This window comes from Bufo gargarizans, chromosome 2 (assembly GCF_014858855.1).
Source record: "Bufo gargarizans isolate SCDJY-AF-19 chromosome 2, ASM1485885v1, whole genome shotgun sequence".
In the NCBI taxonomy this organism is placed as follows: domain Eukaryota; kingdom Metazoa; phylum Chordata; class Amphibia; order Anura; family Bufonidae; genus Bufo; species Bufo gargarizans.
In genome coordinates, this window is record NC_058081.1 from 579,029,758 (window position 1) to 579,049,345 (window position 19,588).

General features: G+C 45.3%; 1 protein-coding gene across 2 annotated transcripts in view; it reads left to right on the forward strand.

Moving 5' to 3' along the window:
• The window catches only part of KIRREL3 (kirre like nephrin family adhesion molecule 3), an 863,226-nt gene that overhangs the window by 541,880 nt on the left and 301,758 nt on the right, over nucleotides 1–19,588 (forward strand). For both annotated transcript variants that reach the window (XM_044281769.1, XM_044281770.1), the window contains exons 3-4: nucleotides 15,895–16,044; nucleotides 16,822–16,971. In XM_044281769.1, the coding sequence (XP_044137704.1) occupies nucleotides 15,895–16,044; nucleotides 16,822–16,971 (300 nt within the window). The remainder of the gene's footprint in view (nucleotides 1–15,894; nucleotides 16,045–16,821; nucleotides 16,972–19,588) is intronic.

Below are 19,588 nucleotides of genomic sequence, written 5' to 3' on the forward strand. Positions count from 1 at the left end.
TAGCAGAGAATCAGGCTTCACGTCACCCACCACTGCAACAGTCCATTGTCATAAATTCAGGCCCAGCACCCAGGCAGAGGAGAGAGGTCCCGTAACAGACAATCTGGCTTCATGTCACCAGAGAATCAGTCTGCATGTCATAGCAGAGAATGAGGCTTCACGTCAGCCACCACTGCAACAATCCATTGGCATATATTTAGGCCTAGCACACAGGCAGAGGAGAGGTTCATTCAACTTTGGGTAGCCTTGCAATATAATGGTAAAATGAAAATAAAAATAGGATTGAATGAGGAAGTGCCCTGGAGTCCAATAATATATGGTTATGGGGAGGTAGTTAATGTCTAATCTGGACAAGGGACGGACAGGTCCTGTGGGATCCATGCCTGGTTCATTTTTATGAACGTCAGCTTGTCCACATTGGCTGTAGACAGGCGGCTGCGTTTGTCTGTAATGACGCCCCCTGCCGTGCTGAATACACGTTCAGACAAAACGCTGGCTGCCGGGCAGGCCAGCACCTCCAAGGCATAAAAGGCTAGCTCTGGCCACGTGGACAATTTAGAGACCCAGAAGTTGAATGGGGCCGAACCATCAGTCAGTACGTGGAGGGGTGTGCACACGTACTGGTCCACCATGTTAGTGAAATGTTGCCTCCTGCTAACACGTTGCGTATCAGGTGGTGGTGCAGTTAGCTGTGGCGTGTTGACAAAAGTTTTCCACATCTCTGCCATGCTAACCCTGCCCTCAGAGGAGCTGGCCGTGACACAGCTGCCTTGGCGACCTCTTGCTCCTCCTCTGCCTTGGCCTTGGGCTTCCACTTGTTCCCCTGTGACATTTGGGAATGCTCTCAGTAGCGCGTCTACCAACGTGCGCTTGTACTCGCGCATCTTCCTATCACGCTCCAGTGCAGGAAGTAAGGTGGGCACATTGTCTTTGTAGCGTGGATCCAGCAGGGTGGCAACCCAGTAGTCCGCACAGGTTAAAATGTGGGCAACTCTGCTGTCGTTGCGCAGGCACTGCAGCATGTAGTCGCTCATGTGTGCCAGGCTGCCCAGGGGTAAGGACAAGCTGTCCTCTGTGGGAGGCGTATCGTCATCGTCCTGCCTTTCCCCCCAGCCACGCACCAGTGATGGACCCGAGCTGCGTTGGGTGCCACCCCGCTGTGACCATGCTTCATCCTCATCCTCCTCCACCTCCTCCTCATCCTCGTCCTCCTCGTCCTCCAGTAGTGGGCCCTGGCTGGCCACATTTGTACCTGGCCTCTGCTGTTGCCAAAAACCTCCCTCTGAGTCACTTCGAAGAGACTGGCCTGAAAGTGCTAAAAATGACCCCTCTTCCTCCTCCTCCTCCTCCTCCTCCTGGGCCACCTCCTCTTCCATCATCGCCCTAAGTGTTTTCTCAAGGAGACATAGAAGTGGTATTGTAACGCTGATAACGGTGTCATCGCCACTGGCCATGTTGGTGGAGTACTCGAAACAGCGCAACAGGGCACACAGGTCTCGCATGGAGGCCCAGTCATTGGTGGTGAAGTGGTGCTGTTCTGTAGTGCGACTGACCCGTGCGTGCTGCAGCTGAAACTCCACTATGGCCTGCTGCTGCTCGCACAGTCTGTCCAGCATGTGCAAGGTGGAGTTCCACCTGGTGGGCACGTCGCATATGAGGCGGTGAGCGGGAAGGCCGAAGTTACGCTGTAGCGCAGACAGGCGAGCAGCGGCAGGATGTGAACGCCGGAAGCGCGAACAGACGGCCCGCACTTTATGCAGCAGCTCTGACATGTCGGGGTAGTTGTGAATGAACTTCTGCACCACCAAATTCAGCACATGCGCCAAGCAAGGGATGTGCGTCAAATTGGCTAGTCCCAGAGCTGCAACGAGATTTCGCCCATTATCACACACCACCAGGCCGGGCTTGAGGCTCACCGGCAGCAACCACTCGTCGGTCTGTTGTTCTATACCCCGCCACAACTCCTGTGCGGTGTGGGGCCTGTCCCCCAAACATATGAGTTTCAGAATGGCCTGCTGACGTTTACCCCGGGCTGTGCTGAAGTTGGTGGTGAAGGTGTGTGGCTGACTGGATGAGCAGGTGGAAGAAGAGGAGGAGGAAGCCGAGAAGGAGGAGGTGGCAACAGGAGGCAAAGAATGTTGCCCTGCGATCCTTGGCGGCGGAAGGACGTGCGCCAAACAGCTCTCCGCCTGGCGCCCAGCTGCCACTACATTTACCCAGTGTGCAGTTAGGGAGATATAGCGTCCCTGGCCGTGCTTACTGGTCCACGTATCTGTGGTTAGGTGGACCTTGCTACAGATGGCGTTGCGCAGTGCACACTTGATTTTATCGGATACTTGGTTGTGCAGGGAAGGCACGGCTCTCTTGGAGAAGTAGTGCCGGCTGGGAACAACATACTGTGGGACAGCAAGCGACATGAGCTGTTTGAAGCTGTCTGTGTCCACCAGCCTAAATGACAGCATTTCATAGGCCAGTAGTTTAGAAATGCTGGCATTCAGGGCCAGGGATCGAGGGTGGCTAGGTGGGAATTTACGCTTTCTATCAAATGTTTGTGAGATGGAGAGCTGAACGCTGGCGTGTGACATGGTTGAGACGCTTGGTGACGGAGGTGGTGGTGGTGGTGTTGGTGGTACATCCCCTGTTTGCTGGGCGGCAGGTGCCAACGTTCCTCCAGAGGCGGAGGAAGAGGCCGAGGCGGCAGCAGCAGAATAGGCCGAGGCGGCAGCAGCAGAAGAGGTAGCAGGGGGAGCCTGAGTGACTTCCTTGGTTTTAAGGTGTTTACTCCACTGCAGTTCATGCTTTGCATGCAGGTGCCTGGTCATGCAGGTTGTGCTCAGGTTCAGAACGTTAATGCCTCGCTTCAGGCTCTGATGGCACAGCGTGCAAACCACTCGGGTCTTGTCGTCAGCACATTGTTTGAAGAAGTGCCATGCCAGGGAACTCCTTGAAGCTGCCTTTGGGGTGCTCGGTCCCAGATGGCGGCGGTCAGTAGCAGGCGGAGTCTCTTGGCGGCGGGTGTTCTGCTTTTGCCCACTGCTCCCTCTTTTGCTACGCTGTTGGCTCGGTCTCACCACTGCCTCTTCCTCCGAACTGTGAAAGTCAGTGGCACGACCTTCATTCCATGTGGGGTCTAGGACCTCATCGTCCCCTGCATCGTCTTCCACCCAGTCTTGATCCCTGACCTCCTGTTCAGTCTGCACACTGCAGAAAGACGCAGCAGTTGGCACCTGTGTTTCGTCATCATCAGAGACATGCTGAGGTGGTATTCCCATGTCCTCATCATCAGGAAACATAAGTGGTTGTGCGTCAGTGCATTCTATGTCTTTCACCGCTGGGGAAGGGCTAGGTGGATGCCCTTGGGAAACCCTGCCAGCGGAGTCTTCAAACAGCATAAGAGACTGCTGCATAACTTGAGGCTGAGACAGTTTCCCTGGTATGCATGGGGGTGATGTGACAGACTGATGGGGTTGGTTTTCAGGCGCCATCTGTGCGCTTTCTGCAGAAGACTGGGTGGGAGATAATGTGAACGTGCTGGATCCACTGTCGGCCACCCAATTGACTAATGCCTGTACCTGCTCAGGCCTTACCATCCTTAGAACGGCATTGGGCCCCACCATATATCGCTGTAAATTCTGGCGGCTACTGGGACCTGAGGTAGTTGGTACACTAGGACGTGTGGATGTGGCAGAACGGCCACGTCCTCTCCCAGCACCAGAGGGTCCACTAACACCACCACGACCATGTCCACGTCCGCGTCCCTTACTAGATGTTTTTCTCATTGTTATGGTTCACCACAACAACAAATATATTATTTGGCCCAATGTATTGTATTCAAATTCAGCGGGATATAAATTTGAGGCCTAGTATTTAGGCGCTGGGTGACCGGTATGGATTTAGTGACAGAATTAGACTTGGAAATGCACAGAAGCGTGTGTGTGAAGTTATTCTGAATGACCCTATGTGCACCTTGAATATTATATACCCTTTTTGGGATAGATTTCAAATAGCTCTGATATAGCAGGAACCACTAAATTATGAAATTGCTAAATTGGGAATTGTATTTCAACCCAGAACAAAAAATGTGCTTTGACGGACACTAAATATCTTGCCCAGCAACAACAGTACAGCGGTAACGAGAGATTTAGCAGGATATAAATTTGAGGCCTAGTATTTAGGCGCTGGGTGACAGGTATGGGTTTAGTGACAGAATTAGACTTGGAAATACACAGTAGCGGGTGTGTGTGAAGTTATTCTGAATGACCCAATGTGCACCTTGAATATTATATACCCTTTTAGGGATAGATTTCAAATAGCTCTGATATAGCAGAAACCACTAAATTATGAAATTGCTAAATTGGGAATTGTATTTCAACCCAGAACAAAAAATGTGCTTTGACGGACACTAAATATCTTGCCCAGCAACAACAGTACAGCGGTAACGAGAGATTTAGCAGGATATAAATTTGAGGCCTAGTATTTAGGCGCTGGGTGACAGGTATGGGTTTAGTGACAGAATTAGACTTGGAAATACACAGTAGCGGGTGTGTGTGAAGTTATTCTGAATGACCCAATGTGCACCTTGAATATTATATACCCTTTTAGGGATAGATTTCAAATAGCTCTGATATAGCAGAAACCACTAAATTATGAAATTGCTAAATTGGGAATTGTATTTCAACCCAGAACAAAAAATGTGCTTTGACGGACACTAAATATCTTGCCCAGCAACAACAGTACAGCGGTAACGAGAGATTTAGCAGGATATAAATTTGAGGCCTAGTATTTAGGCGCTGGGTGACAGGTATGGGTTTAGTGACAGAATTAGACTTGGAAATACACAGTAGCGGGTGTGTGTGAAGTTATTCTGAATGACCCAATGTGCACCTTGAATATTATATACCCTTTTAGGGATAGATTTCAAATAGCTCTGATATAGCAGAAACCACTAAATTATGAAATTGCTAAATTGGGAATTGTATTTCAACCCAGAACAAAAAATGTGCTTTGACGGACACTAAATATCTTGCCCAGCAACAACAGTACAGCGGTAACGAGAGATTTAGCAGGATATAAATTTGAGGCCTAGTATTTAGGCGCTGGGTGACAGGTATGGGTTTAGTGACAGAATTAGACTTGAAAATACACAGTAGCGGGTGTGTGTGAAGTTATTCTGAATGACCCAATGTGCACCTTGAATATTATATACCCTTTTAGGGATAGATTTCAAATAGCTCTGATATAGCAGAAACCACTAAATTATGAAATTGCTAAATTGGGAATTGTACTTCAACCCAGAACAAAAAATGTGCTTTGACGGACACTAAATATCTTTCCAAGCAACAACAGTACAGCGGTAACGAGAGATTTAGCAGGATATAAATTTGAGGCCTAGTATTTAGGCGCTGGGTGACAGGTATGGGTTTAGTGACAGAATTAGACTTGGAAATACACAGTAGCGGGTGTGTGTGAAGTTATTCTGAATGACCCAATGTGCACCTTGAATATTATATACCCTTTTAGGGATAGATTTCAAATAGCTCTGATATAGCAGAAACCACTAAATTATGAAATTGCTAAATTGGGAATTGTACTTCAACCCAGAACAAAAAATGTGCTTTGACGGACACTAAATAACTTTCCCAGCTACAACAGGACAGCGGTAACGAGAGATTTAGCGGGATATAAATTTGAGGCCTAGTATTTAGGCGCTGGGTGACAGGTATGGGTTTAGTGACAGAATTAGACTTGGAAATACACAGTAGCGGGTGTGTGTGAAGTTATTCTGAATGACCCTATGTGCACCTTCAATATGATCTACCCTTTTAGGGATAGATTTCAAATAGCTCTGATATAGCAGAAACCACTAAATTATGAAATTGCTAAATTGGGAATTGTATTTCAACCCAGAAGAAAAAATGTGCTTTGACGGACACTAAATAACTTTCCCAGCTACAACAGGACAGCGGTAACGAGAGATTTAGCAGGATATAAATTTGAGGCCTAGTATTTAGGCGCTGGGTGACAGGTATGGGTTTAGTGACAGAATTAGACTTGAAAATACACAGTAGCGGGTGTGTGTGAAGTTATTCTGAATGACCCAATGTGCACCTTGAATATTATATACCCTTTTAGGGATAGATTTCAAATAGCTCTGATATAGCAGAAACCACTAAATTATGAAATTGCTAAATTGGGAATTGTACTTCAACCCAGAACAAAAAATGTGCTTTGACGGACACTAAATATCTTTCCAAGCAACAACAGTACAGCGGTAACGAGAGATTTAGCAGGATATAAATTTGAGGCCTAGTATTTAGGCGCTGGGTGACAGGTATGGGTTTAGTGACAGAATTAGACTTGGAAATACACAGTAGCGGGTGTGTGTGAAGTTATTCTGAATGACCCAATGTGCACCTTGAATATTATATACCCTTTTAGGGATAGATTTCAAATAGCTCTGATATAGCAGAAACCACTAAATTATGAAATTGCTAAATTGGGAATTGTACTTCAACCCAGAACAAAAAATGTGCTTTGACGGACACTAAATAACTTTCCCAGCTACAACAGGACAGCGGTAACGAGAGATTTAGCAGGATATAAATTTGAGGCCTAGTATTTAGGCGCTGGGTGACAGGTATGGGTTTAGTGACAGAATTAGACTTGAAAATACACAGTAGCGGGTGTGTGTGAAGTTATTCTGAATGACCCAATGTGCACCTTGAATATTATATACCCTTTTAGGGATAGATTTCAAATAGCTCTGATATAGCAGAAACCACTAAATTATGAAATTGCTAAATTGGGAATTGTACTTCAACCCAGAACAAAAAATGTGCTTTGACGGACACTAAATAACTTTCCCAGCTACAACAGCACAGCGGTAACGAGAGATTTAGCGGGATATAAATTTGAGGCCTAGTATTTAGGCGCTGGGTGACCGGTATGGATTTAGTGACAGAATTAGACTGGGATATGGCCAAAAAATAACCACACTATTGCTGGTTAAATGCACTTGGTGACGGGCGCAGCTTGCCCCTGATGTAGTATATGGCCAAAAAATGAACAGACTATTGCTGGTTAAATGCACTTGGTGTCACAGCTTGACCAACCACACTACTGAGGGTTAAATGCACTTGGTGACGGGCGCAGCTTGCCCCTGATGTAGTATATGGCCAAAAAATAAACAGACTATTGCTGGTTAAATGCACTTGGTGTGACAGCTTCACCCTGATGTAGGCTTTAGCCAGAAAACAACCACACCATTGAGGGTTAAATGCACTTGGTGACAGGCGCAGCTTGCCCCTGATTTTGTATATGGCCAAAAAATGAACAGACTATTGCTGGTTAAATGCACTTGGTGTGACAGCTTCACCCTGATGTAGGCTTTAGCCAAAAAACAACCACACCATTGAGGGTTAAATGCACTTGGTGACAGGCGCAGCTTGCCCCTGATTTTGTATATGGCCAAAAAATGAACAGACTATTGCTGGTTAAATGCACTTGGTGTGACAGCTTCACCCTGATGTAGGCTTTAGCCAAAAAACAACCACACCATTGAGGGTTAAATGCACTTGGTCGCAGCTTGTGCTGGCGCACCACAAGACACAAAATGGCCGCCGATCACCCCAGAAAAATGTGACTGACAAACGGTCTGGGCAGCCTAAAAACAGTGAGCAATTGAGGATCAGCAGCTCAATGATCCACAGCTGCAGATCGATCAGTTAATCAAGTCCTTTGGAGGAGTTAATCTGCCTAATCTCGCCCTACTGTCGCAGCCGCAACCTCTCCCTACGCTAATCAGAGCAGAGTGACGGGCGGCGCTATGTGACTCCAGCTTAAATAGAGGCTGGGTCACATGGTGCTCTGGCCAATCACAGCCATGCCAATAGTAGGCATGGCTGTGATGGCCTCTTGGGGCAAGTAGTATGACGCTTGTTGATTGGCTGCTTAGCAGCCTTTCAAAAAGCGCCAAGAAAGCGTCACAAAAGCGCGAAGAAAGCGACGAACACCGAACCCGGACTTTTACGAAAATGTCCGGGTTCGGGTCCGTGTCACGGACACCCCAAAATTCGGTACGAACCCGAACTATACAGTTCGAGTTCGCTCATCCCTATCCGGGTCCAGTAGGATTACACCCAAGAGTGCTTAAAGAGCTCAGTTCAGTCATTGCTGTGCCCCTGTTTATAATTTTTAAAGATTCTCTACAGGTAATTATAGACCAGTTAGTTTAACTTCTGCTGTGGGAAAAATGTTTGAAGGACTCTTAAGGGACTATATACAGGAGTATGTGACTATAAATAATATTATAAGTGATAACCAGCATGGGTTTACCAAGGATAGAAGTTGTCCGACTAACCTGATTTGTTTTTATGAGGAGGTGAGTAGTAGCTTGGACAGAGGGGCATCTGTGGATGTAGTGTTTCTGGATTTTGCAAAGGCTTTTGATACTGTCCCTCATAGACGTTTAATAGGTAAAAGTAAAGTCTATAGGCTTGGAAAGTATAGTTTGTAATTGGATTGAAAACTGGCTGAAGGACTGTGTCCAGAGAGTTGTGGTCAATGATTCCTATTCAGAATGGTCCCAGGTTATAAGTGGTGTACCCCAAGGTTCAGTGCTGGGCCCTTTATTATTTAATTTATTTATTAATGATATCAAGGACGGGATTAATAGCACCATATCTATTTTTGCAGATGACACTAAGCTATGTAGAACTGTACAGTCTATGGAAGATGTCCATAAACTACAATCTTACTTGAACACTCTGAGTGGTTGGGCATCAACTTGGCAAATGAGGTTCAATGTGGACAAATGTAAAGTTATGCATCTTGGTAGTAATAATCTCTGTGGTTCATATGTCCCAGGTGATGTAACACTGGGAGAGTCACTTATAGAGAAGGATTTGGGTGTCCTTGTGGATGGTAGATTAAATTAGAGCATACAATGTCAATCAGCTGCTTCTAAGGCCACCAGGATATTGTCATGCATTAAACGACCACTTTACAAAGTGTTGGTGCGGCCTCATCTAGAATATGCAGTTCAGTTCTGGGCACCAGTACATAGATAGGACGCACTAAAGCTGGAAAAAGTACAGAGAAGAGCGACTAAACTGGTAAGGTGAATGGAGGGTCTTAGTGATGAATAAAGATCAAAAGAAGTGAAGTTATTTAGTCTTGAGAAGAGACGTCTAAGGGGGGACATGATTAACCTAGACAAATATATAAATAGGCCATACAAAAAATACGGTGAAAAGCTGTCCTATTTAAAATGCGCCCAAAAGACAAGGGCCACTGCCATCAATTGGAGAGAAAAAGTTCAGTCTCTGGAAGCGTCAAAATGTCTTTACTGTAATCTGTGGAATAGACTTCCTCAGGACGTGGTCACAGCAGGAACAGTGGACAGTTTCAAAAAGGGTTTAGACAAAGTCTTAAAAGTAAAAAACATTAAAGGGGTTGTCCGGGATATAAAAAAAAAAAATGTTATCTCACCATATTTAGCTGATGCAAGGTCCCCCATGATGTTTTAATGTATTTTTACCACTTCTCTAGGGCTCCGACGTTCCCCCAATGATTGTTTACATGTATGTTACATGTGCTGTAACTTCCTGCCACACTGCCTTGTGGGTCCTAGCGCAGCTCAGCATCGCGTTGTTTGAGCTGTCCATCATATTACTAACAACTCCTCCGTGCATCCGCCCCCCTCATTGACATTCCGCCTCCTGCCGCACATATCCCTCTCCCTTCTTAGTTACGCCCCTAAACCCGCCTGATCTTACGCCTGCACGCTCAGTCCCTCCCTTCTGACACGCACTCAATGTGCTCTGAATAATTAGCTTCTGTGCCGGTGACGTCACCGGACCAGAGGGGCGTGGCTTAGTGCTGTGTGTTGCTGCCTAGTTACTTCCCTCCGTGCGCTCTGCATAAGGAGTGTGGCTGGCGGTGACATCACCGGGCTCCTTGCGAAGCGGAAGAAGAGGCTTCGCTCCACACAAAGGGGCCCGGTATGTCACCCACTTTGAGAAAATCTTCACTTCCGACTCCAATTTTTCAGAATTTCACATTTTTACAAAATGCATATAAAGGTAGAACATACATGTATGGACTGTTTAGGTGTCTGGGGTCCACTTAAACCAAAGTCCCCAATCCCGAACAACCCCTTTAATGTTTATGAAAACGTGTAGAAATCTGAGTCTCAATTCCTTTTGGGATTCGCATCCCCACCTACCCCTTGGTTGAACTTTAAGGACGTATGTCTTTTTTCAACCGTATTAACTATGTAACTATGTCCCTGGCTTTGGCATCAAAAACTGGAACATGGAGACTCAGCCTAACATTCAATAACGGTACCACCTGTTGTAGCAAACATTGGAACTAAAAGCTTTCTAGCTTTAGATCTTTCTTTCACATCTGGGTGGAGTAGATGTCATCATCCCTGCAGGACTGTGGAATTCAGCCACATTATGCATGCATAAGCTGGGAGAGGACACAAACTTTTACACAGCACTTTTATTAAGTTAAAGGTTAAGGCAATTTTTGTTATTTTGTTACATTCTACTAATTTTGGGATAAAAAATCCTTTATTTCAATTGGTTTTTATACATTTTTCGTAAAGGGTTAAAGTGGTTATGCAATTCTAAAAATGTCCCCCCACAATGCTGGGGCCCCTCCTATGGATCATACTTACCCCGCTCCCCGACACCTGCGTCACTCCAGATCCCTGCACAGCCACCGCTGTCTTTTCCCTTCACATGGATCAAAACATCAGGCAACAAGGGGATTTTTGCAGCCAATAGGTAGCCTTTAGCCTCAGGATTATAGATTTCCTGGACCAGACTTCTCTCTGGGCTTACTGCCCAGGACGGTGACCATTGTGGCCTGCTAACCCTCCGCACGACGGAGAGATGGCGCAATGCTTTGATAAATATGTTGCACTTTGAATCATATTTGCAATGGATCAATACCTGAATCCCTTGTGTCTCATACAACATACCGTAAGTGGAATGAGCTCCTCGCCGTCATATGATAGGAATGCCTTTTATCTCCCAGTGATGATAGACTTGTTGACCAATGCTTCTTCCGGGCTAATCAATAATTGTGTGATTGTACAAAAGGCATCAAACATCACACAAGATAATTTCTGCCTCTCATTGTCCGTCGCATCTTCGTCCTTGAAATGCCTCAATCAAAAGGTGGTGGAGAGAAAGGCCTTGGAGTCAAACACTCGAGGCAGACATAATGCCAGAACACACAGACCTCCTACCGCAATCATCTCTCCCAAAGAGAGAATCAATTCGCCTGTAATACTTCCACAGAAAACATGTTATTAGGTTGTACTCGGCGCGATTATTCATTTGAGGGCTCACAATTTAAATAAAACCAAGATTATTATCGTTTTTTATGAACTTGGGGGAAAAAAAAATTCTATTGTGAGTTACATAATGGAATTCGTTTTTTTAATGAAAAAAAAAGCGTCTCGCCGTTCTGCTCATTTATAATTCATTAGCAGATTGTAGACATCAAATCCAGTTGCTGAGCAGTATAAAGAGCAGCATCTTATGCTACATGAAAGCTGTTACCAGGATATGCAGGGTATGATGGTGGCCGTAATCTCATAGGGCAGGAACATGCTGCACACAGTGACATGGCTATTGGGGGGATGTAGGATTTGCCCCAGTGCCTAAGGAGACTCAAAGACCTCTTAGCCACATAAGTCCATATTCACTTCACCGCTAGTTATTTCCATTGTTCGACTCCGTTAGTAGTTGATTCACGGTGGCGGTTCTCACTCCAGTGCTCCCTGCGGCTGTGCAGGGAATGGAAGGCGCACCCTTTTTTTCCTTGGGGCACACCATGGGCTTTCTAGGGATTCTGCCTGGAGTTAGTTGGGGTACCCCTTGATGTTAGGTAGATGATTACAAGGCAGTTGGGCAAATGTCGGGGCTGGTAGATGGATGATGAAGTCAATGACCAGGCCCATTTGTTTACAATAAATTAAGTCTCTCTTTACTGAATTGATGATGAGAATAGTAGTGCATATAGTAGCAATAGGCACAGTTGCAAAGTATATTACAGTGTTATTTCTCAATAGCTGTGTATAGGCAGTAATAATAATGGTAGTAATCCTCAGAATCTTACTCTAAGTACACTTTACTATCGCCGTGAATAACCACAGACGTGCAATTCCGTTCTCATTAACTCTTTCTGCAATTCCAAGGCTGTAGGGTGCAGATCTTAGATCTGGATGGCCAGTCCATCTCAAAATGAGGTGGACACCGTAAATTCCTATTGCCATAAAATTACGGTATCTTACTGTCTTTCCAGGCACAACCTTTGAAGTCATTCTCAAAAAAAACTCTGTTCTCTTTCTCTCAGGAGTAGTCTTTCCAGCAGCTTTTGGCTATTTTCACACTAGCGGCAGGATGGATCCAACAGGCTGTTCACCCTCTCGAATCCGTCCTGCCGCTATTTCACCGGACCGCCGCTCCGTCCCCATCGACAATAATGGGGACGGGGCGGAGCTCCAGCGCAGCACGGCAGTGCGCGGTGAGAGGCCACCGATTAAAAAGTCGGACATGCAGTACTTTTAGTCCTGCGGCCTCTTGCCGTGCACTGCGCCAGAGCTCCGGCTCCATTATAGTCAATGGGGACGGAGCGGCGGTCCGGCGAAATAGCGGCAGGACAGATCCGACAGGGTGAACAGCCTGTCGGATCCGTCCTGCCGCTGGTGTGAAAGTAGCCTTTAGCCTCAGGGTTGTAGATTTCCTGGACCAGACTTCTCTCTGGGCTTAGTTCACAGGAGTGCACTTTGCCTCTAGCTCTATCAGCAAAAACTTCCTAACAATGGAGTAGGACCAGCCGTCACCTCGGAAATTTAACTAGGACAGCCAGTGTTAACTATATGTTGCCCATACATAACCATTTGGGATATGCAAAGTGCTCAGAATAGACTACTATGACATTAAATCACAACCTTTAATATTAAATTAACCTTTTGCAGTGATCACTGCATGGGACATTTTTGTCCACTCATTTTCATGAGATGCTCGTTTCGCATTTTTAGTGTCATTTCTGCTCTTGCATTTTTGGTAGCGATTTTGCCATAAAAATACCATTTCGAAACATTAGCTGAAGGACACATGACACATTTTTGTTCATTAGGTGGCATTTCTTCTTTTAAAATAAAGATGCAGCATCTGGAGCTCTTAGTTTTTTTAGGTGTTTTTTTTTATCACTTATTCCATAGGGGAAAACACCATGAAGAAAAAAAAAACAGCTGTGGTTAAAAAAACTCCAGAGCTAAATTTATGCGTTTAAGGATCTTAAAGGGGAATCCAGGGGCTTAATCCATTTCATGATACTTCACAGAGTAATGTACAGTATACCTCCAGACAGAGGTCCTACAATACAAATAACGACTTTATCCTGTATGTACTCTGTATTCTGCACTGTGTGAAGTCATGGGGACAGATTTTCTAATAATAAGGGGTAATGTATCAAATGTTCTGCACCAGAAAAGTGGAGTGATTTTTTTTTGTTTTGTCACTGAAGGCACTTGCGCAAAATGTATGATTTATTTTCGTCATTTGTAGTGTGACTTACCCAATAACCAGCAGTTCACAATTACTAAGGGAAAGTCAGATGTCCTATGAGCGAAGCATCATTTTTTGCCAGATTTACATTTGTGTTTTTTGGTAAAAAGTTGCAAGTGTACTCAAGTCTCGTGGTGGAGTACAGACTGATGGAACCTTTGTAATTACTATGATTAGACTGAAAAATCCTTATTGTACGACATGAATCTCACAATTGGCATGCAGCATTTTGTAAAACAAGTGCAACCCATGTCAGGAACCTCAAAAACATGAGATCAAGAAGTAACATTAATACATTACCCCCTTAGGCTACTTTCACACTAGCGTTCGGGGCTCCGCTTGTGAGTTCCGTTTGAAGGCTCTCACAAGCGCCCCCGAACGCATCCGTCCAGCCCTAATGCATTCTGAGTGGATGCGGATCCGCTCAGAATGCATCAGTCTGGCAGCGTTTGTCCTCCGCTCCGCTCAGCAGGCGGACACCTGAACACTGCTTGCAGCATTCGGGTGTCCGCCTGGCCGTGCGGAGGCAAACGGATCCGTCCAGACTTACAATGTAAGTCAATGGGGACAGATCCGTTTGAAGTTGACACAATATGCCTCAATTTCAAACTGATCCATCCCCCTTTGACTTTCAATGTAAAGTCTGGACGGATCCGTCTGAGCAACTTTCACACTTAGAATTTTTTCTAAACTATAATGCAGACGGATCCGTTCTGAACGGATCCCATCGTCTGCATTATAGGAGCGGATCCGTCGGTGCAGACACCAGACGGATCCGCTCTGAACGCAAGTGTGAAAGTAGCCTTAGACTAGACAGTCTAAAGATGCACCAGATTTATCACAGTGGCTCAGGCTGGATGATACATTTTGTACATCTTTACACTGTCTAACCTAAGTTCATACCAACTATTAAATGGCTTACTTTGCACAGAATATTGCATCAGGTGTGATGCATAGGGGGTCATTTACAAAGCATTTCACACGCCGGGCTTAATAAAAAAGAAAACCCAGCTAGCAGAACACCCAACCAATGTCTGCTGTTTGTGCACCAGAATTGAAATCCACTCCAGCAATGAGTTGGCAGAGATTTCAGATGTAATAAGCACCAGTTTTGCACAAGTAAATGGGGCAAACGGCATGCGCAGTAGAATTGAGGCTCAATTTTCATGAATAGATCTGTCTCAAGCTTCAAGTTACAGCTGTGAATGGAGAGGACCTTTAATATGTGTACAGTTCAAATTAATGTCTCATGTCAAGAGCTACAATGTTGTATCTTATGAATGTGCAGTGAGCCCCTGAGGAGCTGGCGCAGAGGATGGGAGTGGTAGTGGCCCTGATGAGATATTGTGTCACAGTGTACTCCCTCAGGCCGTTGCTCCCTGGGGATCTGAGCAGTGGAAATTAAATTTGAAGAATGATGCCAGAAGTGAATTCATAACAGTCTCTTTTTAACTGCAAAGTATAACTTTAAGTATACATCAAATAGCAGCAGAGTCAAAGTGCATTTTCTGGCACCAGTAAAGGAAGTATGGAGGCAGGTGGGATGGCTGGAACTTAGCACTTGAGAGTGTAGATGTCCTATATCAGATCTAAACTTTAGCTTTAACTGGCCTAGTAGTAGTCTTAGGTGATGGGTGTCTAAACCATAGTCCCACTGGCCTAGTAGTAGTCTTAGGTGATGGGTGTCTAAACCATAGTCCCACACCTTAGAGCAGTGTCTGGAATGCAGTTTTCAGCTATTCACTCTGCTGTCTTGTTTCTCAAGTGTTTGCTTGAGGTTGGATTACATTGATCTCTCTGGAGAATCTCTTGCAGTAGCTCTGTAGTGTGCTTCCTCTTGTTTTTGTATCTGCACATGAACTCCCCGTCCTGGTAGGAAGTGGGACCAGCCCATTCCTACCAAGAGAGAAGGAACAGACTGGTTAGCCTTGTTCCAGGCAACCATTTGCCATCATATTAATGATAAAACAATTTGCAGATATCCCCCAGGTCTGAGGTACTGCAACTGGTGAACCTCTCATGTGGGGTTTTTGATGATCCATCTCTTCTCTTAGGCCGTGTGTATTATGTAACCATTCCAGGTCTGTTCTGTAAGAGGATGCATTGCTGCTGTTTGCTGGAAAACATGATGTTTAATACAGTTGAGACCATAATTTGCTGGTCTGTGGGCAACATCCTTGTCTGGGATTATACATTTTGCATGTACAGAAACGCAAATTGCTTATGTGGCCTGTATACAATAGACACCAAAGTGTTTTCTTGCAAATGACCTTAGTGATTATCTTTAACTGTTCTCTCTCTGTAGGTCAGTCTTCTTCCTTCACCCAACAACCGCAGGATCAAGTGGTAGTGGCCGGGAGGCCGGTGAGTTTACCGTGTGCCATCCCTGGTTATCATGGTGTCGTTCTCTGGATCAAAGATGGACTGGCACTAGGCGTCGGAAGAGATCTTTCTGGTATGGAACATGTGTAACTTCTATTGCAACTTCATTGCTAGTTGTTTTTTGATAGTGATATATTTTGATACTATTTTCACCAGTAGATTGTTACAGTGTATCACAGTCAAAGTTCGGGAGAGCAAAATAATGTAACATGACCAAATTCTATGTATTCATAATCAGTGGCGTACATAGAGGGCCCCATCGCAAAGATCAAACCAGGTCCCACACAGGACAGAAGCGTTAATGCCTAAACCCTTTTCGATTACCCTTGGGCCATTTTTCCCACTGCCTCATTTGCTAAAAGTTGTTCCTTTAGAGGGTAGAGTCATGACCAAATTTTCACCTCCAGTAGAAGAGGGGATAATCCCAACTAATACCAGGCCCCCTCTTGCCCTGAGCCCCATAGCAGTCGCATGGTCTGCCGCTATGGTAGTTACACCCCTGATTCATATCTGCCTTCTTCAGAGGTCCCAACAGAGTTTGTTTGAACCTTTACCCCACAGTCTTGTTCTGGTGATCTTACACCATGGTATAAAGCCATTGTTCATGAATGGGGTTATCCTGAGCTGCCCAGGACTCTGCATAATAAATACTCAAAGTTCTTAGCCACCACTGGAGTATACTGCCTAGAAAAAGTTGGTGGGGTGAATCTAGATCAGTGTATTTGGAGTTAGCACAGCTATTCGGGGCTAGTAACAAGCTGCAAAAGCTGAATGACTTACTTTGTTGTTAGGCATGTAATGCTACACAAGTTCTACATAATGGGTTTCATATACCTTGTCTCTCATTTAGGCTATCCCAGATACTCTGTAGAGGGTGACCATTCATCTGGCGAACATCATTTAAAGATTCAACGTGCAGAGCTCCAGGATGATGCATTGTATGAATGCCAGGCTATTCAGGCCGCCATCCGATCACGACCAGCCCGACTCACTGTCCTGGGTATGTGACTTATTTCTTTGGATAATTAATGTATTGCCTGAAGTACTTAAAGGAAAATCTCACTTAAATTAAAGGGACTTGTCATGTGATGGATTTTGGATTTACTGTCTCTTTAATAAAGGTGTCCCTTCATGACAGTTTATTATAATAGATTCGGATACATTGAATCAATGCAGGTTGCTCCATCCACAAGAGATCAGTGCAAGATGATCTGACCACAGCCACAAATAACTGCAAAATGAGTTAACAAAATAGGATTCTTCTGGATTCTGAGTCTGCAGCTTATTACCCGTAATAACCATGAGAGTTGCCATTATTCCCACTCACATTCTGCTATTTTAGAAGAGAAAAATAAGATATTAGAGCGTAGAGAAGAAGGGGGGACATCATCTTCATAAATAACTGGACACTGTATTGGCGGAGGTTTGCCATTTCCACAGCCACATTTACACTTTATTGAGTTCATCATATAAAAAAAAAATTCCATTATGGTCCTGTAGCAAATAATTAGATGTCACATCGTAACTTGTATCACACTGCATTACATAATGGCTCTTGTTTGCATAATTAAAGAATAAGGTCCTACAGTATAGTATGAAAAGAATGAGTTTTTGCACAATTTTCTATAAATAAAACTAAAAAAGAAGAAAAATGCTAGAAAAACATTAAAAAGCCCTATGTCTCACGTAAAAAAATAAAAAGTGTGTTAAATTTATAAAATAATGGTCATTAAAGGGGTTTCTCTGGACAATCAATATGAGATCTGTGGGAGTCTGACTTCCGGGACCCCCTCCAAGCAGCAGTTAGAAGAGGCTAGGTGCTCCATAAGCGCCGTGGCCTCTTCCCAGGCTGACCATACATCGGTCACGTGGTCTATTTGCAGCTCAGTATCGTTCAAGTCAATGAGGCTGAGCTGTAGTACCAAGCGAAGCTGCTATTGGATGTACGGCACTGAGTTTGGAAAGCTGCCGGGAGCCCGCAGCACTCTCCAGGGCTCCACTGAGCGCAGCGGCTCCTGAAACAGCTGAAGGTGACACCTGAGGCCGATGCACAGGAGCATTGATCGACTTTTTTTGTGGCCCCTTTAAATAGAACGATATGACAATGTGGCCCTCAGACCAAAAAAGGTTGTGCACCCCTCCTGTATGCCATTACCTTGTCGCCTGCATGCCATCACTCTGCAGTCTGTATGCCATTACCTTGTCGCCTGTATGCCATCACTCTGCACGCTCTCACTATGCCCCATGTATGCCATCACTTTGTCACCTGTATGCCATCACTCTGTTCCAGCAAGAGTAGAGACATTGACTGGCACTGCAACACTGTACCGCAAGATCCTGCACAGCAACCAACTCCCACCACATCCTCCTGGACCTGGAGTGTGTGCACAAAACAGCGGTATAGGTGCTCAGTCATGTCAGTGTAGTAAATGGCAGTAAATAAGTGTAGTAAATGGCAGTAAAACTATAAATATAGATTCTGAGATAGACATAGAACAGGAGTGTTCTGAAATTGCCTTAAATGTGGGTAGAGAGGACGCAGCTGTATTTTTTGATCAATGCAATTCTAAAGATGAGCATCAAGTAATAAGTACTAAATTACTATCTACCCTGCATCCTGTACCCCAATGGCGCTTTTAATAGTTATTTTGGAATAAAGAAGATTTTCAGTGGTGAGTGCTGCAATCTTTTTTCTATATTTACTGCCATTACTCTTTTTCCCTCTCATTTAACATACTGTACCTGTGTTGACTCATCACAGAGTGGATGCCGCTGTTTGACTGGATGGTGCTGACACCGCATGCAATGTCCAGTGTTATCTGAGGACTAGAAAACTTTGTCCCCTTCATGTAAGGGCTCTTTCACACTTGGGTTGTTCTTTTCCGGCACAGAGTTCCGTCGTCGAGGCTCTATGCCGGAAAAATCCTGATCAGGATTATCCCCATGCATTCTGAATGGAGAGAAATCCGTTCAGGATGCATCAGGATGTCTTCAGTTCAGGAACGGAACGTTTTTTGGCCGGAGAAAATACCGCAGCCTGCTGCACTTTTTGCTCCGGCCAAAAATCCTGAACACTTGCCGCAAGGCCGGATCCGGAATAACGCATTATTCCGGATCCGGCCTTAAGCTAAACGTCGTTTCGGCGCATTACCGGATCCGACGTTTAGCTTTTTCTGAATGGTTACCATGGCTGCCAGGATGCTAAAGTCCTGTTTGCCATAGTAAAGTGTACTGGGGAGCGGGGGAGCAGTATACTTACCGTCCGTGCGGCTCCCGGGGCGCTTCAGAGTGACATCAGGGCGCCCCACAGGCATGGATGACGTGATCGCATGGATCACATCATCCATGCGCATAGGGCGCTCTGACGTCATTCTGGAGCGCCCTGGGAGCCGCATGGGTGGTAAGTATACTGCTCCCCCGCTCCCCACTACTACTATGGCAACCAGGACTTTAATAGCGTCCTGGCTGCCATAGTAACACTGAACGCATTTTGAAGACTGATCCGTCTTCAAATTCTTTCAGTTCACTTGCGTTTTTCCGGATCTGGCGTGTAATTCCGGCAAATGGAGTACACAACGGATCCGGACAACGCAAGTGTGAAAGAGCCCTAAGTGAGA